The 23,880-nt window shown below is 41.4% G+C and overlaps 1 protein-coding gene across 1 annotated transcript in view; it reads right to left on the minus strand.

The window, feature by feature from the left end:
* TLL1 (tolloid like 1) overlaps positions 1-11,464 on the minus strand; it is a 128,668-nt gene extending 117,204 nt beyond the window's left edge. The window contains exon 1 of the mRNA XM_054382881.1: positions 11,308-11,464. Coding sequence (XP_054238856.1) covers positions 11,308-11,464 — 157 coding nt within the window. The remainder of the gene's footprint in view (positions 1-11,307) is intronic.
* Positions 11,465-23,880: the final 12,416 nt, after the last annotated feature.

Raw genomic sequence — 23,880 nt, forward strand, 5'->3', positions numbered from 1 at the left:
ACACCTTAGGGTTCATCCTGGTTTCCAGCTACTAAGGATAGATGTGAACCCTGAAACCTGAGGTACAATATCCACTTGAAAATGTTATCATTACTAATTATCAGAGCTCCAGATGCCCCTGCTATTTATGTAAATGTCATACCATATATCCAAGTATTGCCTTGGTGGAATTCCTTAGCAGACTTCAACCAAAAAAAAAAAGTTGTATAAACCCCCCATGTATCTCCTTGTCTCTAATAAATTTGCCAGTTCAGAGTTTAACAGACTAACAGGAGTAAAAAAACCCAACTTTTTCATCTTCCCTTGTTTGTACACATTTATCAAGTCCCTACTCTTTTATTTTCTGCTTAAGTTGAACAACTTTTTACTCTGTTCTCATTAAACAGTTTTCCAATAATCTAGCCCTCATGAAATAAAACAGTTATCTGCATGAATCTGGTTCCTTAGTTATTTATAGGCTTTATTTTTTTTTGTCTGAGGGCTTGTTATGTGTTTGGGTGGTTTTTTTTTAGTATTTTCTTTTCCAGGCATAAAAGATTACCTATGTTAATTTTCAGAACATAATGCTATTAAAGAATATCAAGAACAACACAACAAAGATTCCAGAATTTAGTCCTGAATCAATTATCTTGAATAGTTGCATAGATAAAGACTGAGAAGTTCATATGACGACAAAAAGATGGGATGATGGACAAAAAGATGGGTAACATGCCTTCATCTTAGTCAGAGAAGTGCTAAGCAGCCTGTCCAAACAGAACATACCTCATTTATCAATTTGCCTATATGCAATACACAATTACAAGTACAGACACAGCTGTCAAGTAGTGGAGTTTGACCTACCTGCAAATAAAACTGAAGGAAAGGCACAATTCCAAGACTAACATTGAGTAAGGGGGGGAAAGCAAGTACAAGTAAAAATTAAGATGTATGCAAATTTGTTATAAATATAAGGACATTTTAGCAGATGGAGAAACTGGGCAGTACATCGTCATGTTCTCACACCCGCAGAGTTGTTCTAAAACTACTCTTCATGAAAGCAAATATAAACAGCTGTTGCAAGTAAACTGTTTAAATAAATCTTGATATTATGTAAGAACCATCTGAAATCATTTTCTTTACTTATCTGAGCGCATAATCTGGAAACAGAAGCTCTGCCTCTTGGCCATTCCATTTAGAATCACTTCGCCTTATTCAAAATTCTTCCTACTTTTTCGGGAACTGGAAAAGTGTTGAAGATTTTTAGTGATACAATATTCACAACAGCAAGAATGTAACTAACTAGCATCTATTAAAAATGTTGGACACCAATAAAATGAATTCATTTTAGTTACTAGGAACATGCTTAACTTTTGCTACCAGCCTGAGAATAACGCACAGCTCTTTAGAGACATCCCTCTGAGCTAAGTCTGTGTGCTCTTACTTCTAAGGACTGACATCTAAATTCTACCACACAGTTTACAATATCCAAGCAGCACAACATGGCTCAAGAGATACTGACACTCTATCTCTGTCACTCAATTTCTGTAGGACAAGGGATGAAATTTATCAGGACAGCAAGACAGATCATTCCTAAATTCTGATTTAAATTCACCGAAAATAAGTTTTAAAACAGACAACCTTAATTTTCATTTTGTGTCTTGTTTTTGTTGGTTATTTCCTGATGAAATAAAGTTCCAATACTTACCATAGTAAAAATTTGATATTTTGTCAATGATATATAAGCATACCAATCCAAAAAAACTTCAGAAAGTCTGAATCCTGATAAGATATGCCATTAAACTAACAGTGTCAGTCCTGACACAGTTGAATATATTTTGCACCAAGTGGGTGGGCAGCATCAACTTTTAAAGAATTATTTATGACTATTTCAAAATTAAACCACAAAATTTAATCAAAATTATAATTTCAAGTGTTTCATGTAACAAAAATTGTCGCTAAAAATGTTTATATATTTTAAGTTACTAAATGTGTACTTCAGAGCAGGCATGTTTTTCTCCAATGTAATTTATACCCATCAAAATTAATAAGAAAATTTCAAAATGTATTCCTAACCAATTATTGATATACTTTATCTCAATAAAGTATATACATAGCAAAGAAGATGGTTAAAGACACACTACATATCCTCTTAGGAACAATATTTCACAAATCTCAAGAAAAAAAAGCTATTTTAGAACAAAATTGGGGGTGTTCTCTTTAAAATACTGAAGAGAAAACTCAGAAACCTATATTCTGGTGCATTACTGCTCTGTAAGAGCCGTCTTTGTGCTCAAATAGTCTCAAACATTTGTTGCTCACTGATTTACAGTCACTGAAAATTTATATTTGCAGATTATTAGTCAGGCAAAAATCCCCATAAAAGTTATATGACAACTGAGTAGGACCTAATTTGAAAGCAGTCTGCAAGAGCAACAAATAACATGAGCTGCACGTCGTTCAAGGTCACACACAGACACTACACATGTTCATGGCACAGCCTCCACCTTCACACTCCCTAGCTCAACCTGCTGTTACATTACTATTCATGCAGGTTTTACACTAAGTACTTCTGGTACTCTTATTTCTATTGTTCATCAAGGACAGCCTTCAGATCAGATCTTGATATTTAGATGAGTCCAGCACAGACAGAAGGTTCATGTATGTGTTCTGTGCAAATATTTACAGCTGGAAATTTCAGGGTTTGACACACAGTGTTTAACAGATCACTGGCAGCCCACTAAGCACTCCAGCACGAGGCCTCCTGAGAACATGATGGTCATGCACAGCCCACCCATTCTTCTCCTCCTCCTCATTTCCAGCTGTGGGCATAGATGCCCACAAAGCACTATCAAAGCACTAGAGGAAAATATATTTGGGGTAGTAACTGCTAACTGTAACCAGAAGAATTTGTCAAGGGGCTAAAACAGAGAAAAGGAGCAGAGGGCTAGTCAGGCAGCACAGGAAGGACCTGAAAAGCCAATAGAAAGTGTATTCAGTGAAAAAGGGGAATTCAGAAGCAAGGAAATTTGTCATAACAACAACGAAAGAGATGACAGTGAAAGAAGCAAAAAGAAGATGAGCAGCAGACACAAAAAATTAATATGCATTAAAAACATTAACAGATTAGCCATTAGCAACTTCTTAGCCAAGAGAAATATCCTGAGAAGAGACTAAAAATATCCAGAGTATTCTAGTCACGCTTTCAGTTGCTAGAGCTCTGAAGGGATGTAGTAGGGAGGTGGACAGAGGTTGTTTGTGGTCAAGAATGGAAGGAATAAAGTGCATTCAACAGTTACTAGAACAGAGTAGAACCTAAGGAGGCTGAAAAAAAGTCTGGAAAACAGAAAAAAAATACTGTCCATCCTACCGCAAATATTGAAAGCCCAAGGCTTAGTTTTGTTCCAGTCTTTCCTCAGGTTTTTTGGGGGGGAGTTTTTTTTGGGTTTTGTTGTTTTGGTTGGTTGGCTGGGTTTGGGTTTTTATTGGGTTTTGTTGTTGCTTTTGTTTGTTTTTCATTTTTAAAAAAAGGAGGAATGTTGTACAGCCATAACATTTTTCATGCATCTAAAGCCAATTTCAATTTAAGGATATACACACATTGTCTAAATAAAGAACAGAGATTTCTCCCGTTGCTTAGTTTGTTCACTGTTATAAAATTTTGAGTACTGCAATGCATCCAGGAAGAAAAATAAAACAAAACAAAAGTCTCTTTCGATGAAGTCCCCTGGGCCTGTCAAAACCAGAGGTTGATTCTTCGCTTTTACAACCCTTCTGTCAATATTACACACCACAGACATGACCATTTTTCTCCAAAAAAAAAGTGAATGGAATTATGTCATAAGCCTATCAACCCTATTTTCCAGAAGGGCAATAAGAATGACATAAGGCAGAGATCCAGGTGTGGTGAATGTTCCTGAGATTGCCTAAGGGACATGATTTCAAGCTCAATTATATTTGTCAATTAGGGTTGTTTTGCAGTGATGTAATACTGCTCCTTGCAGGTCACTTGTTTGACACTCCTGAAATATATTCAGAAACAGCGCTATGGAAAGTGATCTGGTCATTAAATTGAGCCTCTAGTATAGAAGGGTACTCAAAAAGTTAGAATGTCAGCTATATTAATTTCATAGTGTTTTCCCAGTTTCACTACTGAATTAATCTTTTCAGTGAAGCTGAGGAAAAGAACTTTATGTTCACACAAATTTCCTTCAAATTTGTTGAAAAAATACCACATAAAGGGCATCACAGGTAAAGTAATAGTAAAGAAATCTGAAAAAGAAGTATGACCTTAAAACTGCATTTTTCAGTAGTCTGATTTAGCCTGTAAGTTTACCCACAGCATGATAGAGACCATTTGGGACCAACTACTCGAAAACTTGTTTCTGTTTCAGCTGCCTACACTATGCATTTACTACATGAATAGTCACAGTTCTGTCCATCTGGCAAGTGATATTAGTAGTACAACCTCTATATTAATACCAAGTGCACAATATATCTTCCAGAATTTAGTGCACAGCTGAAAAAATGAAGATGAAAGACCTCAATCATCTAAATTATGCAAGAGATTCAAAATGTTTAATCAGAGATTTTAAGAATTTTCCTGTTACTGGAAGGTACAATTAGCATGCTTATGGACGAAAACATGTCCCAGAAGAAAACAAGACACAACCCAAAACAACTTAGCAGTATAGAAGGCTGCTCCTACAACATTAATAAACAAAAGTTGGGTTACAGTTACAGAAAACAGTGTCTAATTGTACTCAACATTTAGCATCAACTTTTCTTGTTCAGATACCTTATAAATAAAATACATAACTAGGTTTGAAATACTAATATTCCTGTTATAGACAAGCCAAAGACTTTTTATTATTACTTATAAAGATTCAAAGAAACCAAATGAGGTCCTTACATTTTCACAGGAGTGAGAAACGGATGCTAAGGAGAGTCTTTCTTACTTTTCCCTCACTCTCAAGAAGGCGCACATACAGTCAAACAACTTCAAGCTAACCAACTTCCACATTATACATCTAATTGTCTTTATGATTATTATTTTGACATTTTTGTCTAGCTTAATGGGGGGCTGAGAAGTAAAAAATCTCAGAAGAAATGCTAGAAGAGACTTACTCAAGGACAGCCAGCTGTTCAGAGACTGGAACAATCCTCAGTGATGTGGATATGAAATAAAAAGAAGACTTACCACCTATCTTCTAAGGTTTACAGTATCTGAATTGGAAGATCACAGCAGAGAGATCATAGAATCATAGAATCAAGAAGGCTGGAAGAGACCTCAAAGATCATTGAGTCCAACCTGTCACCCTAAACCTCATGACTATCTAAACCATGGCACCAAGTGCCACGTCCAATCCCCTCTTGAACACCTCCAGGGATGGTGACTCCACCACCTCCCTGGGCAGCCCATTCCAATGGCCAACCACTCTCTCTGTGAAGAACTTTCTCCTCACCTCCAGCCTAAACTTCCCCTGGCGCAGCTTGAGACTGTGTCCTCTTGTTCTGGTGCTGGTTGCCTGGGAGAAGAGACCAACCCCCTCCTGGCTACAACCTCCCTTCAGGTAGTTGTAGACAGCAATGAGGTCACCCCTGAGCCTCCTCTTCTCCAGGCTAAACAGTCCCAGCTCCCTCAGCCTCTCCTCATAGGGCTTGTGCTCAAGGCCTCTCACCAGCCTCGTTGCCCTTCTCTGGACATGCTCCAGCAATTCAACATCTTTCCTAAACTGAGGGGCCCAGAACTGGACACAGTACTCAAGGTGTGGCCTAACCAGTGCTGTGTACAGGGGTACAATGACCTCCCTGCTCCTGCTGGCCACACTATGCCTGATGCAGGCCAGGATGCCATTGGCTCTCTTGGCCACCTGGGCACACTGCTGGCTCATGTTCAGGCGGCTGTCAACCAGTACCCCCAGGTCCCTTTCTGCCTGGCTGCTCTCCAGCCACTCTGACCCCAGCCTGTAGCTCTGCATGGGGTTGTAGTGGCCAAAGTGCAGCACCCGGCACTTGGATTTGTTGAATGCCATCATGTTGGACTCTGCCCATCTGTCCAGCCTGTCAAGGTCCCTCTGCAGAGCCCTTCTACCTTCTAACAGATCAACACCTGCTCCCAGCTTGGTGTCATCTGCAAATTTACTGAGGATGGACTCAATCCCCTCATCCAGATCATCAATAAAGATATTGAACAGGATGGGGCCCAGCACTGATCCCTGGGGGACACCACTAGTGACTGGGCTCCAGCTGGATGTGGCACCATTCACCACCACTCTCTGGGCTCGGCCCTCCAGCCAGTTCCTAACCCAGCACAGAGTGCTGCAGTCCAAGCCACAGGCTGACAGCTTGGCCAGCAGTTTGCTGTGGGGGACAGTGTCAAAGGCCTTGCTGAAGTCCAGGTAGACTACATCCACAGCCTTTCCCACGTCCACCAGGCGGGTCACCTGATCATAGAAGGAGATCAGGTTGGTGAGGCAGGACCTGCCCTTCCTAAATCCATGTTGGCTGGGCCTGATCCCTTGGCCATCCTTCAGGTGCGCAGTGATTGCCCCCAAGACAATCTGCTCCATGATTTTCCCTGGCACTGAGGTCAGGCTGACAGGCCTGTAGTTCCCAGGTTCTTCTGTCCGTCCCTTCTTGTGGATGGGTGTCACATTGGCCAGTTTCCAGTCTTCTGGGACCTCTCCAGTGAGCCAGGACTGGTGGAAAACGATGGAGAGAGGCTTGGCCAGCTCATCTGCCAGCTCTTTTAGCACCCTAGGATGAATTCCATCAGGTCCCATGGACTTGTGAATATCCAAGTGACTCAACAATTCTCGAACTAATTCCACATGGATTTCAGGAGTACAACACTGCTCCTTGACCCCCATCAACCAGCTCAGGAGGCCAGTTATCCTGAAGTCCTCCTGCCTTACTGTTGAAAATGGAAGCAAAGAAGGTATTTAGAATCTCAGCCTTCTCCTCATCCTTAGTTACAATGTTACCCTCCACGTCCAATAAAGAGTGGAGCCTCCTCTTGCCCCTCTTTTTAGCATTAATATATTTATAAAAATGCTTTTTGTTGTCCTTCACGGAAGCGGCCCGTTTAATTTCTAACTGTGCTTTTGCCTCTCTAATTTTTCTTCTACATGATCTAGCAACATCCTTAAACATATCACTAGTTGCCTCCCCCCCTTTCCAAAGGCGATAAACCCTCTTTTTTTCCCTTAAATCCTTCAGGAGCTGCTTGCTCATCCCGGCCAGTCGTCTTCCCCGCTGGCTCGTCTTATGGAGAGATCTCTCTCTCTGTTTTGTTTTATGGAAACAAAACAAAAGCGTTCAAAAAGACTTCAATATCAGCTAAGTGCAGACTATGAATAAGTATTACAGAATGGATAATTCTTTTCCTACCCATCTCACTATGTTTTTCAACAAATATCCATACTACATGCTGTGGCAAGAATGGAGGGAAAAAACAAACAAACAAACAAACAAACAAAAAAAAACCACCCAGCTTTTGGGAATCCACAGATAAATGCAGATGCATGCTACCATCTGAAAAGCTTGACAATGTCCATTTAAATTAATTAAGAAATTACCTTTTTTGAGCAATACTTGATTCACAGAAATTCTGATCTATGTTCTTAGAGTCTTTAAAGACTGATGTTGCAATGAGTATGGCATTCCCAGTTTCACATCTTCTGGCAAATTAGATTTTGAAGATGAACTAAGAATGCCTTACACTTGAACTTCACAATGGTAAACACAAAAAGCAATATCCTGCAGAGACACACTAGAAAATATCTCAGACACCAGACGCATGGAAACTGTTACATCACACCCCACTGTTACAGAATGCCAGGATATTTGTTACGACACTTGTTATAGGGAGAAGTATCATGACCCAAAATTCATATATAGGTTAAAGGTCTGCAGACAAACACAAGATAACCACACAGCTCAAGTTCTTCTGCACAATGTCAATAGCTTTCTTAGCAACATGCATCTCCTCAACACCATCATAACATTTCTCCAGGTTCTTCTGTTCCCTGGAGCCCTTACTCCAGGGCTTCCAAGTTTCAGGCTGGTTGCCAAGGCTGAACTTTGGGGTTGCTGTATAAAATAGTTGCTGGTTTAGATGCAATTAGAATCGTTAGCTCCAGAAACAATTCCTAACCATACTGGGCATCTGTCAGACTCACATTATCTGTACTTTTTTTTGCAAAGCTGGAAACATTGTAAGAAAATGTTCTTAAGCTTCCATAGAATCCTGCACTACAGTGCTTCTGGGAATTTTAAGTCAAAGGAATAGTATGATTTTAGGCACACTCACTAAAATAATTCTTTTCTTATGAAAATATTAAAATACACACAGCATGTCCATAAATAATCCCTCAGAATACCTTCAAGTAACATCTCAGAGCTGTCTTGTTTTGTTCCTGGAAAATTTCTCAAGGTCTTCAACAAGAAGGAAAAACAGGGGAAAAGGGACCTACTAAAATAAGATTGAGTTAGCGGAGTTGGGACTGTATCTAACTATAGCTCTGAAGCCTATTGTGCTTTCCGTCATAAGATCACAAATGTTTTCTCATGTGCTCTATAGATAATAACTAAGCAGCAAACACTACTCACTAGAGAAAAAAAGCACACAAAGAACTTCTAAAATACAGGTGAATCCATCAGAATATTTGGGGCATCTTAGCTGTGATTGGTTACAAAACATTTTATTTATTCACACATTGTGTAAGGCCAAATTATTCTAGCACATCTGTAAAAATAGTATGGAACTCACTTCCAAGTTTTTGAAGTACATCAGTAGGAAAAGCCCAAGATGATTCTGAGCATTCCCCTATTTTGCTGTGGCAGAAATTAACTTATATATACAACCTAACTGTCACCAGCCTGAATAGTTAAAAAAAAAAAAACCAACAGCATTTTTACAACCTTAGTTGTAAGTTCTCTGGATGCAGTAAAAGCAAGTGTCAATTGTATCTAAGATACAAAGTTTGCATACACTGAACACAGTCTCAGCAAGGATTATCTTGCTTTGCCCTGTTATCTTATTCCTAGAGTGACCACACAAATTTGAGTGTGAACAACTCACACCCCTGATTATGAAGTCTGGCTTTGTCCTTCTTTAGGGCCTTACTGTGGAAACCATCCTAGTGCCAGGTATCTGTAAAATCACTCATGGGAGTCCAAACCCCACCCCGGACACCCTGAATCAGTCAAAGCATACACTTGAGTCGTGCTGGGGAAAGAGGCTGAGCACCCACCATCCCCATCACCTTTGACCAAGTATCAGTAGTTCACAGGCTAAGATTAGAGAAGCCTTTAGGAAATGTTTATCAGGAAGAGTAATTGGAATATGCTGTTGGAGGATTAGTTGCAGTGATACACAGAACTTTTTTTGTTAAAAACGGTTGGCATGTGGTACAAATCTAGTGTGCCATAGTGACCTATCTTTCCATTTTTGAAGAACTACAGTACACAAACACAAAAAAAGAGAGAATGGACTCTACTGAATAGAAAACTTCAAAGTCATTGCTTTGATGACAAATGGGAAATATAAACAACTAACTCTTCAGGCATGTACCTGTCTCTTGTCACAGTAGTATCTCACAACAGCAAGAACTTCCATAAAATATTTCAATAGGCCAAAATTTAGAAATAAATATTTTTCTCTAAACAAAACGACATCAAAAAATTTTCAACACTGATCATATTGTGCAGTATTTTACTATTGTGTTTCTCTCATATGCAACTTTAAAACAATATCATTCTTATTATTCCCACTAGGAAACTAGTAAAAGAATAAACAATGTAGCAATGAGAGTATATACACATTTCTCATTATATGATATGATGCACATGAATCTTCTAAAGAATTATAGACCAGAAGAAAAGCATTCAAGTTAACTATGGGCAGTTACTTTTATATATGTATTTTTGAGTACTAACTGGAAAAATGTAGTGTTTTCTTTACAGTTGCTTCTGCTTGTTTTGAACTTGAGCATTCCTCAGTTATAAGCAAGTAAGACCTAACAATTCACACTTAGGAACAAAGTATTTTTGTGATTAGAAAAAACAAGGTGTTCGCATATTTGGCATGTATGTTCACCACATACTCCCCAATAAATTAAACAAAACCACACTTACACAGTGAACACAACCTTTGGCTGAACCAGTTTTCAGAATATAACTAATTAATGCAAAAGAGGCTGCTGGAAAACTTGAGCACTTACTAAATAACAGAGGTGCTGGACCATCCTTAATAGAGATTTCTTGGGGTTTTTGGTTGGTTCTTACTTGGTTGGTTGGGTTTGGGTTTTTTTTTTTTTTGGGGGGGAGGGCAGGGAAAGCATCACCGAGATACATTTGTCAAGTTAAATACTAGTGAAGCCAGTTCCTGAGGTCAGTTCTGGCTGCTGCTGTCTTTAATGGATGAAGAACTGTACCTGGCATTAAGGAGGCTGAAGTCCTGAATCGGTAAGATAAACGTTCCAGTAAAGTGCTCATTGCTCTGCAAGGTGAGAAGAGGCTATAGTTCAGCTCTTCACACACAGTTTAGACAGAGGTCGGTCAGGCACAGAGCGAGGAGAGAGCACCACAGCGGCCCCACAGTACAGGCTGCAGAAGATAAAACCTCACCACTCTCCAGCTGGGGTGGCAAGAGCCTCACGCGTGGACCAGCAGAACTGCGCCAGCAGCTCCGCAGCCCCACAACCCAGCCCTCCTCTCCCGCTCGGGCTGCGCACTTCATAAACACTTACTCGTCGGGCGGCCGGAGCAGAGGACGCGCCCCGGCCGGCCGGCCACAGGACAGGGTCAGGGGCGACAGGTTGGGACGGAAGCAGGCGAGAGGGAGCGCGCGGGCGCAGGCAGGGCTTCGGAAAGAGCCGCTACCCGCCGGCACCGCCGCTTCGCGCTCCTGGCGTGTACTGCGGGGGGCATGGTCCCGTCTCGAAACGTCTGAGCCTCCCCGAAATGCCTTCTACAACTTCCGCGTCCCCGGCGGCGTCGCGCCGGCCGCGAAGCCCGCGGCTCAGGACGCCGCCAGGGACGCGGAGCGGAGGCGGCCGCTGCAACCCTGCCTGGCGCCGCGCCCCTCTCCCACCTCAGCCAGAGGCGCTGGGGAAATAAAAAGTCCCAGAAAAGCGGGTCTCGGGTACCTTCCCCAGGTGAGGGGAGCCGGGCGCAGGTCCCCGGCTCCGCTTGCTGCTGCTGCCCCGGGAGGGAGCAGGTGAGTCCGGGACTCCGCACTCACGCACACGGCCGTAAATAAAGCCGAGACAAAGTAACCATCTGGGGAGGGGGCGGGGAGCTGTATTAGACTTGGAAGTCACTTACCGGCTTTGCAAGGATCCTTATAATCTATCGCCTCAGCTTTATCCTCTTCAGTGAAATCGTAAGTGTAGTCATAATCAAGGCCAGAGCAGGAGGAAGGCTTTCCACAGACAGTCCACCCGGCCAGCCACAGTGCCATCCTCCAGCAAAGCATTTTCATCCTCCCTCGGGCTGGAGGCGGTGGGCAGGGTGCAGATGAATTAGGCGACCGATCAGCTGTCCACGCCGGCTTGGAAAAGATGGGTAAGGGATGGAGCAACCACAGGTTTTGAAGGAGGTTGGGATTTTTTGCCTTCTCCACCTGGAGGCTCTTCCGAGAGGCGGTGCTCCCTAGGTAGCCTCAGTCAGACGGGTGCAACACAGAGCGAGGACCATAAGAGCTGCTGCCCCTCCTGGCCCCCAGCCCGCCACCTCGCCGGGTAGAAAGTCGCTGGGTGTGTGGGTGGGCGCAGGGGGTGGACTCAGGCCGGGAGATCCTGTCTGTCAGGGCGTCCCCTCGCTTCTGTCAAACCCCAGCCAAACTTCCCGCGGAGGAGGAGGCGGCGGCGGCCGCTGCCCACGTCCCACTCCGCGCCCGGCCTGATCCCCGCTATGTGCCCGCAGCCCGCCGCGCTGCCGACCCTGGTCCTGCTGCTGCTGCCGGAAGATGGATCCAGGCTGCACATCAGCAAACTACCACGAGAAAAGGGGAAAAAAGAAAGAAATAAAGAAAGAAGGAAGGAAGGAAGGAAGGAAGGGAAGAAAGAAAGCGGAGCGAGGGGGGTGGGGTGCACTAGAGCAAACCCCGGAGCACTAGTGATGGGAGGCAGCAGCTATACTGGCGGGAGCGAAGTGTCAGATCTTCCTCCCTCCGCACAAACACTTACAATAAGCTCTGCCTTTGGTCTGCCCCCCCTCCTCCGTCGCCCTTTAACTTACGAAAACCTTACAGGCAACTAACACACAGTCGTCAGCATCCTGCTTACTTATTCATACAGTCAGGGTCAGGATCCGGGCTGCTTCTGATCTGCTCCCTTGATAGTCTTATGGAAACACGCGCATTCACTATATGTCTCTATCTCGATATAGCTTTCTCTCTAGATAAGCAGTGCATGACATTTAAATAACAACAAAAGAGTCGAGGTCAGATAAAACAATGCACAGATCGACACCCGGCAGCCAAAAAAAAGGTTGACAGAATGGGTGATGAGGAGGACGATGAGAAGAACTAACTGCAATTTAGGAGACGGGAAAATAAATCACTGTCTGTGTACTTCTCTGCTGCGGCTGCTTTGCAGTGTTAGCCCCCTGAGCTGACCGGTGGGGTATAAGGAGCGAGGGGGAGGGGGATGAGAAAAGTTTAAGCGTCCGTAGTTTGTTTAAAACAGAAGAAGGCAATATTAAAGGTCCATTGCTCTCCAGAAGTTCAGCCAAGCTGCTGGGAACCGGTTCCAAAATGAAAGTACGAACAAACAGAGAAAAGAAAAATAATAATGAAGGCAAACAAAAAGTAAAATTGCAGCAGGCAGAAGCAGCAGCACTGAGATCTTGTAGTCGCTCTTTCCTGTTCTCACGTGGATCTCCAGGAAAGTGGTGGAGGTTTATTTTCCCAGCGAAGTTTCCGCGCGGTGCCGCCGCCCCGCTCCGCGGTATCCTGCTTCGCTTCGCCCCGCTGTGCTTCAGCGCCTAGGCGCCCCGAGCCGCTGCCGGCTGCGCGGGGCCGGGTTTTGTTTTAAAGCCCGAGAAGGGATCAGCGCGCAAAGCCTCATTTCAGCCGATCAACCTGGAGAGGGAGGGGGGAGCAGAGAGGAGGGGAGGGGGGGGAGGGAGGGAGGGAGGAGGGGTGCGGATACGCGCTGCTGGAATAAAATAAGATCAAGCGGGGGGGGGGAATAAAATTATTTTATATATATATATATATACACACACACATACAGGTAGCTAAATCTCTCCCTCCCTGTCTCCTCTCCTGTCTGCCTCTCCTCCCCTCCCCCGAGATGGGCAGCCCCAATCCTGCAGAAACGGCTGAAACAGTTTCAGACCAAGGTGAGACTTTTCCGTAGCAAACTCTACTCCTCCTCCTTTTACGAGTTTCCATGGAAAAGGAGGAGCCGGGGGGGAGAGGGGGGAGGCTAAACACACGAGGCCTGGGGAGTTTCTTTTGCTTCCATTTCCCTGGGGTGTCACATTTAACACGGACTTTTGAAAGGGCTGCCGCGAAGTGGCCGCGTCCTTATCTCACTCCGAGCCCGGACAGGCTCGCTCTCCCCACAGCACTTCCCTGTCGCAGGGGTGGAAATCCGGAGATAGTCCCTTTCGCCAGATGGGCCGGGAGCGCAGGCTGAGCCGGCAGCGCGGCGCGCCTCTCCCCGCTGCCTCGGGGCGCAGCGCTCCCGGGCAGCCACCCTGCGCCCCTACCCTCGGCGGGCGCGGCGAAAAGCGGCTCCGCAAACTCCGGGTAGGCACAGTGTACCATCGTCGCTAACGAGGCTCAGCTGCTCCTAAAAACGAGGGCGGATGGGAATGGTGGGAGGCGGGGGGAGGGGAGGGAAGGCAAGGCTAGACAAAAGTGTGCTGCTGCCTGCCCGGAATCGCTGCGCCTATGTCTGCCCTCCTGCAAGTGAGGGGTTAGTGTTCGTTGCTACAGATGGTAGTCTCAGCGATTCATACCATTAAAAGTGGAAAGGTCGGTTAAGACAGAGCTAATATTATCAGCTTAATAACGGAACATATTAAGGAGTCTAGCACCGAGTAACATCAGTGTCTTTGAAGCACGATGTGTTCCCTGTTTCTGGCATCCAGGTTGTGTCCACACTATTTGCAACTCAATCTCTTTGCTCCAAAGTTAAAAGCCGAGGAATTACTATCTGCCATTGAAAGGCATTTAATAAGGAATAGCTGTTTTCTGTCCCAGAACTTTGCTGTATGTCACAAGGCCTACAAAAAGCACCACATACTGGATCACAGAAAAGCTTGAGCCTTTTTCTTTACCCACTTCCTCAATGTATTTCTGTGACCAACCACACTAGACATTTGGATCTGACTGCAAGGAAGTTATCAGTAACCTTTCTGTCAATCCATCAGAGAAGTGTTGGGGCTGATGACTACCTTCATTTGCAGTGTCATGGTTTGGTGGGCTGTGCTTTGCTAAAGAAAACAGTTTGATTCAGTCTGAAATCTAGTTTCTGTTATATTTTATGTACACAAAGGAGATAGTTTAATATGCAGTGTCATTAGTTACATGCTCATTTCATATATTTCACCTCCCTAATTTGGTTCTGTTATTCTGCTTGGTCATGTTTCATACATGCACACCTTTAAAAAGTTCATTTTCTTTCCTGCATCTAGGCACCCTCATCCCTGAAAGGAACAGCCTCTAACTAAGCCCACATTTGTCAACAGAATTTAAAAAACACTGATGTTGCTGGTTGCTCTACAACCCCAGAAAATGAATGCACAACATACAATCCTTAACACGCCAGTCTCTCCAATGAGGAGATTATTACAGTTTCTCTCCAGTGGGAGATTAACTCTCCTAGCAAGGTAGGCACTGACGTCCAGGTCAACCTCCAGCCTGCAATCTGTCCATGACCTCAGCACCACCAGCACTAGCAGAGGAGCATCAGCCATTCACAGCCTCAAGGACAGTTGGCCTTGCAGAGCCCTGACTAAAACAAGGAAAGAAACTCAGAAGCAGGAGAAGGGAACGACATAGAAGTCTGTGCACGTAAGTGCTGTAACAACTAAATGTGTGCAGAGGTTAGGCTAAGAGCTGTTTTCTGCTTGTAATCAAGAGCAGCTACACATTCAAATTACTGTTTAAAATAACAGTTGCAGCTCTGCAGAAACTCTTCTGCATTGCTTGGATATTAATATTCCCACCAGTCACATTAGTTAAAACCTCTCCTTATATTAAGAGAAGGTTTGTTTTTTCCCAACTAAAAAAAAATCAACATTTAAAAAAATAAAAACAAAACAAACAAAACATTTATCGTGTAAGTAACCTGTTAAATATTCAATTTAGCTTCTTTCATTATACAAAATTGCAAAACATTTTAAGTACAAAATATTTTTTTCTCATCACACATTCATGTCTACCATTCCAAAAAGCTCACAACTCTGATAATCCATCTGACAACACAGTCAATCAAAAAACCATCCTACAGCCGTTTCCAAAGAAACAAACACATAGCCAGGAAGACAGAATGCTTAAGCTGGAAGGAAACCAACCAAAGGAACACAACAGCAACAACTGAACTCTGAGCATTTTCCTTTTTCCTTTAAATGTCCTGGTTTGGGGGTATATTACACAGATAATGATAAATGCAGTTACATTAAAAGTGGTAGTATTTTTCTTTTTTTTTTTTAGTCCAGTAAGATGGAGGCTTTTCTGCTCTTCCCACACACATAAACACACACACACACAAAACCCTCCAACTTTTAAAAAAAGGACAAGCAGGCAAGAAATACAAAATCACAGGAAAAAATAAATTAAAAAAATCTGAAATATAGTAGTTCATACCTCTTCCTCATTCTTTGGCTATCTGTCTTCTGCTTAGGCCTCCATCTCGTTTCGCAGTTTAGGTGGGTGGACACAATGGGCTTGTTCACAAACATCAAGCTCAGCACATGCCTAAAGCTTTGAAGGCTGAAGACCATGGCTGCTTGTGACTGGGATTCGTGGGATTTTTTAGGAGGCTATCACAGTGCAGTTCAGCAGGAGATGGTTACCTTCCTGGGTTTATCTCCTGATAAATCCATTTCTTGTCTCCAAGGTACCTAGAGCATTTCTGAAACAGCTGAAACTATGTTTAAGTAGTTCCCAATTCCTCAAATTATTATCCTATAAAGAAACACTGAAGCTGAAAGTGCATTGTGGCAAATATACTGTCTACAGTAACAGACATATGCCCAACCATAAATATATGTCATATGTTTATGTAGTTTATATAGTAAACATTTATATAATGGACTATGTAAACTAACATTAAGCTTTTGAAGTTAAAAATCAAGCACTTGAACAGCAGTGAACTCACCTGTGAAACCTTGTATCTCCATTTTCTCCCAGGTCTGCTCATGAAAGTTGTTCATTGCATGGTCACATACAATTTTTTTTCTACAGACCTCTGTGTTTACTTAACAAAAAGCTCTTCAATGTTACATTTTCTGTTTTTTTGAAAGCATGCCCCATGCTTTATTCATTACACACTTATTCAGACCCTACTCTGCATAGTTATTAATTTCCTCATGGGCTTTTTATGGAGCTTGTTGCTACAGTATTCTTGTGCTTTGAAAATACTAATTAGTTTAGTTTCATAATACACCCCTCAGATGAGGGGATATTGTGACAGGATATGAATATTACACATGGGAAACAGTTACAGATTGCCTGGTTTGATATCTTGTAGACCTGTTAGGACTTGGCACTATAGCAAACCTTATTCCTTTAAGGCCTCGTTCCATTGGTTTCAACTGCAGCAATTTTCTCACTCAGTATCCAGAACTACTTATAATCAAACCCCGGAGTTTTAAAGCGTCTGAAAATGAGAAGCAAATAATTAGCAAGAAGTTAAATTTAAAATCCTTGAACCAGCTTTATCAAGGAACTCTGTGGCAGAAGTAAGGACTAAGACTCAAATTTTAAGTTGTTCAACTCTCTAAAGGCTTTAGACATGATTTCTCTTATCATAATTCTTTTTCTTCAGTACTACCTTCAGTTTCTAGAATAAACATGACCAGACTCCTGCCAACAACCATTCTGTCACTGATGACACCCACATAATTCATCCACTTCTGCTCCTCCATGCAGTACTTGTTAGAAGGAATAGGTAGTCCCAAGTTTGACCTAGCATTTGAAAAGATGTATCTCTCTTCACCACTGGATTTCACAGTTATTACTGGCAGAAGAGGGACAGCAAATCTTGGGATCCCTTCCAAGCTCTGAGAAAGGGTTTTTAATAGCACACTCCCATCTGCTTGCTTCCCATGTCTGTATTTTGCTTGTTATTTCTAACCTGCCTTCATTCTCTCTCCAGTCTTGGCTGTTGATCTCAGTTGTTTTTCTTATCTAGTTAATGCTAGTGTTTGATTCTCATCCCAGCTCCAGCTGTCCTAGTTGCACTTTTCTTTAATCTTATTTTGGGATTCCTTGCTGTCATTTTCATTTGTGCAGGGTTGGGATTTTTTGTTGGTTTATTTTCACTCTCTTTTCTTAAGCCTTCTCACCTATTTTAACTTCTAGCTACACTGACATTTACCTTCCTTGTTCTTTACTCCAGGGATGCGCCACAAAGTTGGTCTTGCACCTTATTCTTATTTCCCAGTTACAGAGTTATCCTGGCTCTAGCTTTGACACTGCTTGTCTGTAAACCCTCCATCTACCTATTTCCTTTCTGTTACTTTTCAAGCCCACTTTCTTTATTATTCAAAATATTTCATTGTTTCAAAATTCATCCAGCATTCCCATTGCTGATAACTCCTAATCAAATCCCACGTTTTTTCTCAAGAGCTTTTGTGCCACCTTTACCAATCTGCAAGTTTAGTTCTTCACCATCTCTTCAGGTAAGAGAACCTTATGCTCCTCTTCCCATATGGGCCATAACTGAGGCCCATTAAGCATGTGAGATCATCACTTCTTCTCAATTAAGTTCCAGATTCAAGCAAGACACAGCTCAAAATGATCACATAAAAATATCATTGCAGGTAAGACACTTTAGTGAGAGCTCCTAAAACTGTGTGTTTTCAGGGCTGACTGTAGTGATGTTTAAGTCCATAGCAACATTAAAGGAAAAACCCTTTACATAAGAGCTGATACTCTTCACTGTTCTGTTCTCTGCAAGATTTAACTACATTTCCTACAGGCTGAGCATACTGAAGCTCTTCCAAAAATACTGCTTTGTAATTAGGAGCAAAACCCATATATTGGCAAGTTTCATTTTCAAATACTTGGATAATTTAAGCTAATATTCTAAAAGAAAGGTTGAAGAATAATAAATTAAACCTAAAAATCAGCTTGCAGGAAATAACTAGCATGGAAAATGCCATATCAAATCTTTACAATGAAGCAAAGGTATATAAGCAACTTAATGTCTGTCAGCAAACAGTGTAAGGGAATTTTCATGTAAGATATCCAACCAGAGTATTGTTTATAATATCACATGTCACACCCTCTCCATTTTGATACTCTAAAAACTGCAGGAGAGCATAAAACTCCATTGAGAACACATACTCATGTTAAAACAAGTAATCAAGCAACAACAAAATCAATGGTGCGCTACTTACATTAGAAACTCTTGTGTGTTTGCTCAGCGTCCCTGATCCACATCAAGCAATAAATCAATTTGCAGTAGCTGTGGACAGCTATTTAAACACAGGCCCATCCAGAAGAGCTTAACTGTTAAAGCAATGTTCAAAGTAGAAGGTATAGCAGGTTAGTATAAAAGGTCATATTAAATATTCACTTGTCTGAAACCGGCTGCATTCCAAGCATTAGGAGGCATCCTGCTCTCTTCTTAATTAAAAACAAAGTCTATGAGCTTTGAGCTTAGCTTGCAGTTCTTCAGAAGACAGAGACTGCCAGATGAGAAACTGACATCTAAATGTCTGCCAACTTAATTTTTAGTTTACTTTATTGTCTAGCATAAAACAAACAAAACCCCCCCAACAAACCAAAACAAAAAACAACCCAGCAAAAAGCTGTTTGTTCTGAAGTTTATAGTTTATTTTTACAAGTTAGTAAAGCATTCAGTATTCAACTCAAGTTTCGAAGAGCCTGCTCCTTGTCAAAGTCGACAGCAAACTTGCGTTTCACTTGCACAGGAACTGAGCAGGATCTGCTTACCTGTCATTCTAGACATTAGTAGGTGGTGAACATAGTTTCTTTGGCAATTACATGATAATGTAAGTTTAATAAACTATAACCATGATATTACTACCTCTAGAGCAGTTCATCCTTCATCTATTAACAACTGTTGCTGTTAGACTGCAAAATAACATTTATTATTAGACTGACTAGATATTCAGAGTTAATCTTGCCCTCCAGTCTTCAGCATACTGTCAACATAGCTGGGAGTCAGTGGCTGATTTTTGACAGACGAAAGCCTCTAATGATCCTGATCTTGAGTGACTGCTTAGCATTTTGTTCTTCCATTCATTACTAGAAGATGAAGAAGTTCAGCACCTTGCAGAACAGGATTTACTGTTTTGACCCATATACTGCTCTAATGTAAAACCTCTGGTTTAGTTTACACTGTAATTCATAACTTATGATAACCTCTCTGGCATTTACCCAGAAAACATGGAACACTGATACTGGAAGCAAGGAATCAAAGCAAATGGAGGAACCCTACCCTAATTGTTTTCTCTACATAGTCATAATGTATTATTCAAACTCCAGATCGGTGAAAATAAATAAGACATATCACTAACTCCCATAATGAAGAATGGCAATTTTCTTACAGAATTACTAGCCTTGCTTTATTTGTAGTAATATTTACATATTACATGGTAGAGAACTTTTACCCCTTTCAACATTGTCTAACCTATTTCATTAATATAGATAGTAGCCCACTGAATTTTACAGTGCACCTATAAAAAAAAACCCTCATATACCTGAAGTGGCTTAGCCACTACATTTCCTAATCTTCAGTAGCATAACATTGTAAATTACTATGGCCAAATTAATTTAAATGCATTCATAATATCCATCTCTCTCAAAAATTATTTCTACTGTGCTTATTATCAATTCTTCTCCACTACAACAGAAAATTTTCCTAGACTATGCTGCAGAAGCTTCTTTTAAAAGAAGGAAGTAATGCACCATGCAGCAATAAATAACCTCTCTCTGGAAGATTCAGGAATTATTGCATCTTAAAGACTGATGATCTTTCACTCACCAAGGTGGTCGTTTTGTGCAAACACCAATCAATATTTCTTGTAAACAGTATGTATTTTACAGTAATGACACATATATACAGAATATACATATGCATTACAATTTGAGCTCAATTTACAGCCACTTTGATGGTTTTTCTTCAAGCACATTTAAGGCACTAAGCCCTAATTCATCTTTTGCCTCCTTTCATCAAAGCCTTACAATTTCCAATACTAAATATGTCGCAGATGACTAACTAGAGATAAGTTATTGGCAATTGTGTGCACATATACATGTACACACACAAGCACAATAGGAAGGACACAAGCTAAAACATGAGATCAAAACACTTACAAAATTAAACAAGAAAACAGAACCACCATTTACATTGAATTTTAATTCTTCCAAGAAAAGGATGAAAGAAGTCCCGGACAACGCTTACACGTGCATAGATTTTGTGTTGCATATAACACAGAGTCCAGACTCACTGCAAAAGCAATATAGATTTTTGTGCATGTGCTGCAGATCTGAGGAATCAGATTCACAATACACACTCCAGGCATCTAGATTTGGGTTTCTTATGTGCTGGCAGGAGCACACATTTCAGATTAGGCACTGAAGCCTTTGGTTTATGAGTACAGGTATAAAATATTGCACATATGAACAACTCAGAATCTTCAAGTATGGAGCATAAGAATCAAGGTCTATATTTGTTTATTATTACGTAAAACTGCCACAATCAGTAAGGGGTATGTATGTACATGTGCATTTTATTTGTTAAAAAATTGCCCTTACCACATAAAAACTGTACTTAGTTCCCCAAACCTGAAAAACAATCCTAACTAAGTCTACCATAAGACAATTTGTATCTATGTGTATCCTAATTTTCAGCAAGTGACATTAATAGTGGTTTTCAGGACAGATACTGCACATAAATGCAACACAGCATATTATCAAAATCCTTGCACTAGAAAAATCTGTAACATAAACCCTCAAAATTTGCAAAAAATGCTAACAATGAAAGTCAGAAATCTTCCTGGTTTACGAATGAATTGTACTGAAGTGACAGCCGATGAATTCTACATGATTCAAATAGTTGTCAAACTACTCGTCCTTTCTCAGCCTGTTTTTTTCTTCTCTGTATATGCACTTAAAACATGGTGAATTATTTTGCCACTCAACTCTCTTTAGAAATTGATAATCTGTTCATTTTTATTCTTATCTTTGTAAGACATTATTTCAGTTGGTGTCAGATGTCAAACTATTTATTGAATACAGGTTTTGATATTGCATATTTCATTTGGCTCAGAATAAAGCTGCTTGATGTATCTGTAATGAGTTCCCTACTACTGTCCAAATTCCATTTAGTGAGCAGATCGGTTTGTCAGTTGTCTCCACCAGTAAATTTGTATCTTTTGTTGTTATTGCCTCTTGCATTTCTTTCTCTAACTTCCATCTTCACTGTCACCACAGTAACAGAATCTCTGTTTGTTTGCAAAATAAAGACATAGGAACATGCCTGAGGTTTGGTTTAAAAAGTAGTGGTAAACTGGATGAGAAATCTCTCTTCTGAAACCTAACCAGTGATTATATTTTAGTATCAGAACTTTCCCAAGGGATATTGTTGATGTAGCCTACATTTTTAATGTAGTCCTTCAGCTAGTGTAGACGTAATTAAATTAATTATGTGCTAGAGAAGTGCTGAAACACCAGTAGCAGCTCAAGGACTTCACTGTGTAACAAGAGACCAGTACTTATAAATAAAATTTATTATTTATTTCCAACAGTGAGCATTTAGTGACCATAATATAAAAAACACTGCCTGGCCTAGCCTCCAGTTAATATCCAGATTAAGCTTTGTAGCAAAAATAATCTCACCTGTACCAGCATTCGGCCATTCTGACGTATCACCTGACACGCGTAATAATTACCTGATGCTACCTTCCCAGGCTCAAGCCTCTTGTCCTGAGCAAACCTCATTTATAGCAAGCAGAGCCGCCAAGAGGGAGGGCAGCACATGGCCCCGCAATGGCGGCATTTGCCTGTGCTCCCCAGCATCACGCTCAGGCCACAGGCGACGGCGCCGGCAGCTCGCAGAGGCCGGCACTTTGCAGAGGCCTGTAGCCCAGGCCTACAGCCCCGACCCGCCGGCCCGCCAGCGGGGTGCCATTCTGTGGCATCCTGCGACCCCTAGTGAGAGCCAACGGCAGGAGGGCTGGCAGCCCTAATGGCCTGCCTCAGGCGGACAGCGGCCGTACCCAGGTCACGGGCAAAACGCACCTCAGGGGATCTTTGTGCCCCTCCATTAACCGCTGAATCGCTGCTCAGAAAACATAATAATGCGTTGCGTTGAAACAATGCAGTGATTGTGTTGCAACTTCACAACAAGCTGCTGTTTGTAAAACTCATGGCAAGGGAGGGAGAGGTGAGCAACAGAATCCATCTTCTCCATCCTGCCGAAAAAAAAGGAAAAAAACAACATTTCCAGCTACCCTTCAGTCATCTCTTCTACTTAACTAGAAAGTAGCATGTAAGGCTTAAGCCTTTGCAAGTAACAAGGATCAGTATGGAAAAAGTATTTGTTTGCCTGCTGGTGTTAGGAAAACATTGGTGAAGAGTTAATCTCAAAACATTTGAAACTGCAAGCTAAGCTGTTTTGCTGTTCTCATCATGCTTAGATCCACCAGAACAATACAGTATAAAACAATGATTGATTCTGTTCTAAAAACATTTATGAATTAAATGCTGAAAATGTAAACATGCAATTATTGACACACACACACACACGAAGTTTCTTCCCTTAGTTAAGTTCCTTCAATTAAGACCAATTTGATATTTACATGCATTCATCAGAATGTGCATTTGCATATACACGTATATCAAACTAGTTTATGCTCTTAGACACAGCATACACACACCTTTACGGCCACAGTTATAGTAGGAAAGGGAGAAGTCTGCTGTTTTCATTCCTACAATTTATTAATAAAACATGCAAACAATTCTACCTAATGCTAAAAATAAATATGCCAGAACTTTCGTATTGTAATTGTCCAATACAAATGAAAATACACACTAACCAGTCCAAATAATTTACTTTAACAATGGAAACAGCTTGACAATCTGACATCAAAATAATTATGACTTGCCTTTAATGAATAGTATTGCCTTCTAATTTGTAGCTCTCTATGATTAAAAAAAACCCTAAACTCAAAGGCAAGCTTTCTAGTCATTCAGTCTTCTGAGTTTACGTTTGCTTACGAGTTGGGTCCAAGCCATACTTAAAAATAAAACTGAAAAGTTCAAAGATCTTCAGCACTTCAGATGTGGAAGCCTACTTTGAACTTTCTCAATTTTATTTGAGAGTTGGAATTCTCCTAGATATTTGCGTAAAGGGAGTACAGATGTTGGACAAGCCTGCAATTGCCATCCCTTGTTTTTCAAAAGCTTCTTGTAAATGGCTTAGGCCCTACTATCCCTTGATCACTTTGCTAAATCATAATTTAAGCAAGGTACTGTCAAGCCTGTAAATTGCCTTTGAGAAAAGGACTAGTGCAGAGAATTCATCATTAGTTGTATTTTTTTCTGTGTATTTGAAACATGTCTTATGCTTTGAAGGTAAGAAGGACTCTACCTTTCTGCACCAATAATGACTATCACATAACCATAACTGGCAAAAAAATACTCAATAAACCAGCTATGTCTCTTGTATGTATTCTCTCATCAAT

The sequence above is a fragment of the Indicator indicator genome, chromosome 8, assembly GCF_027791375.1.
Source record: "Indicator indicator isolate 239-I01 chromosome 8, UM_Iind_1.1, whole genome shotgun sequence".
In the NCBI taxonomy this organism is placed as follows: domain Eukaryota; kingdom Metazoa; phylum Chordata; class Aves; order Piciformes; family Indicatoridae; genus Indicator; species Indicator indicator.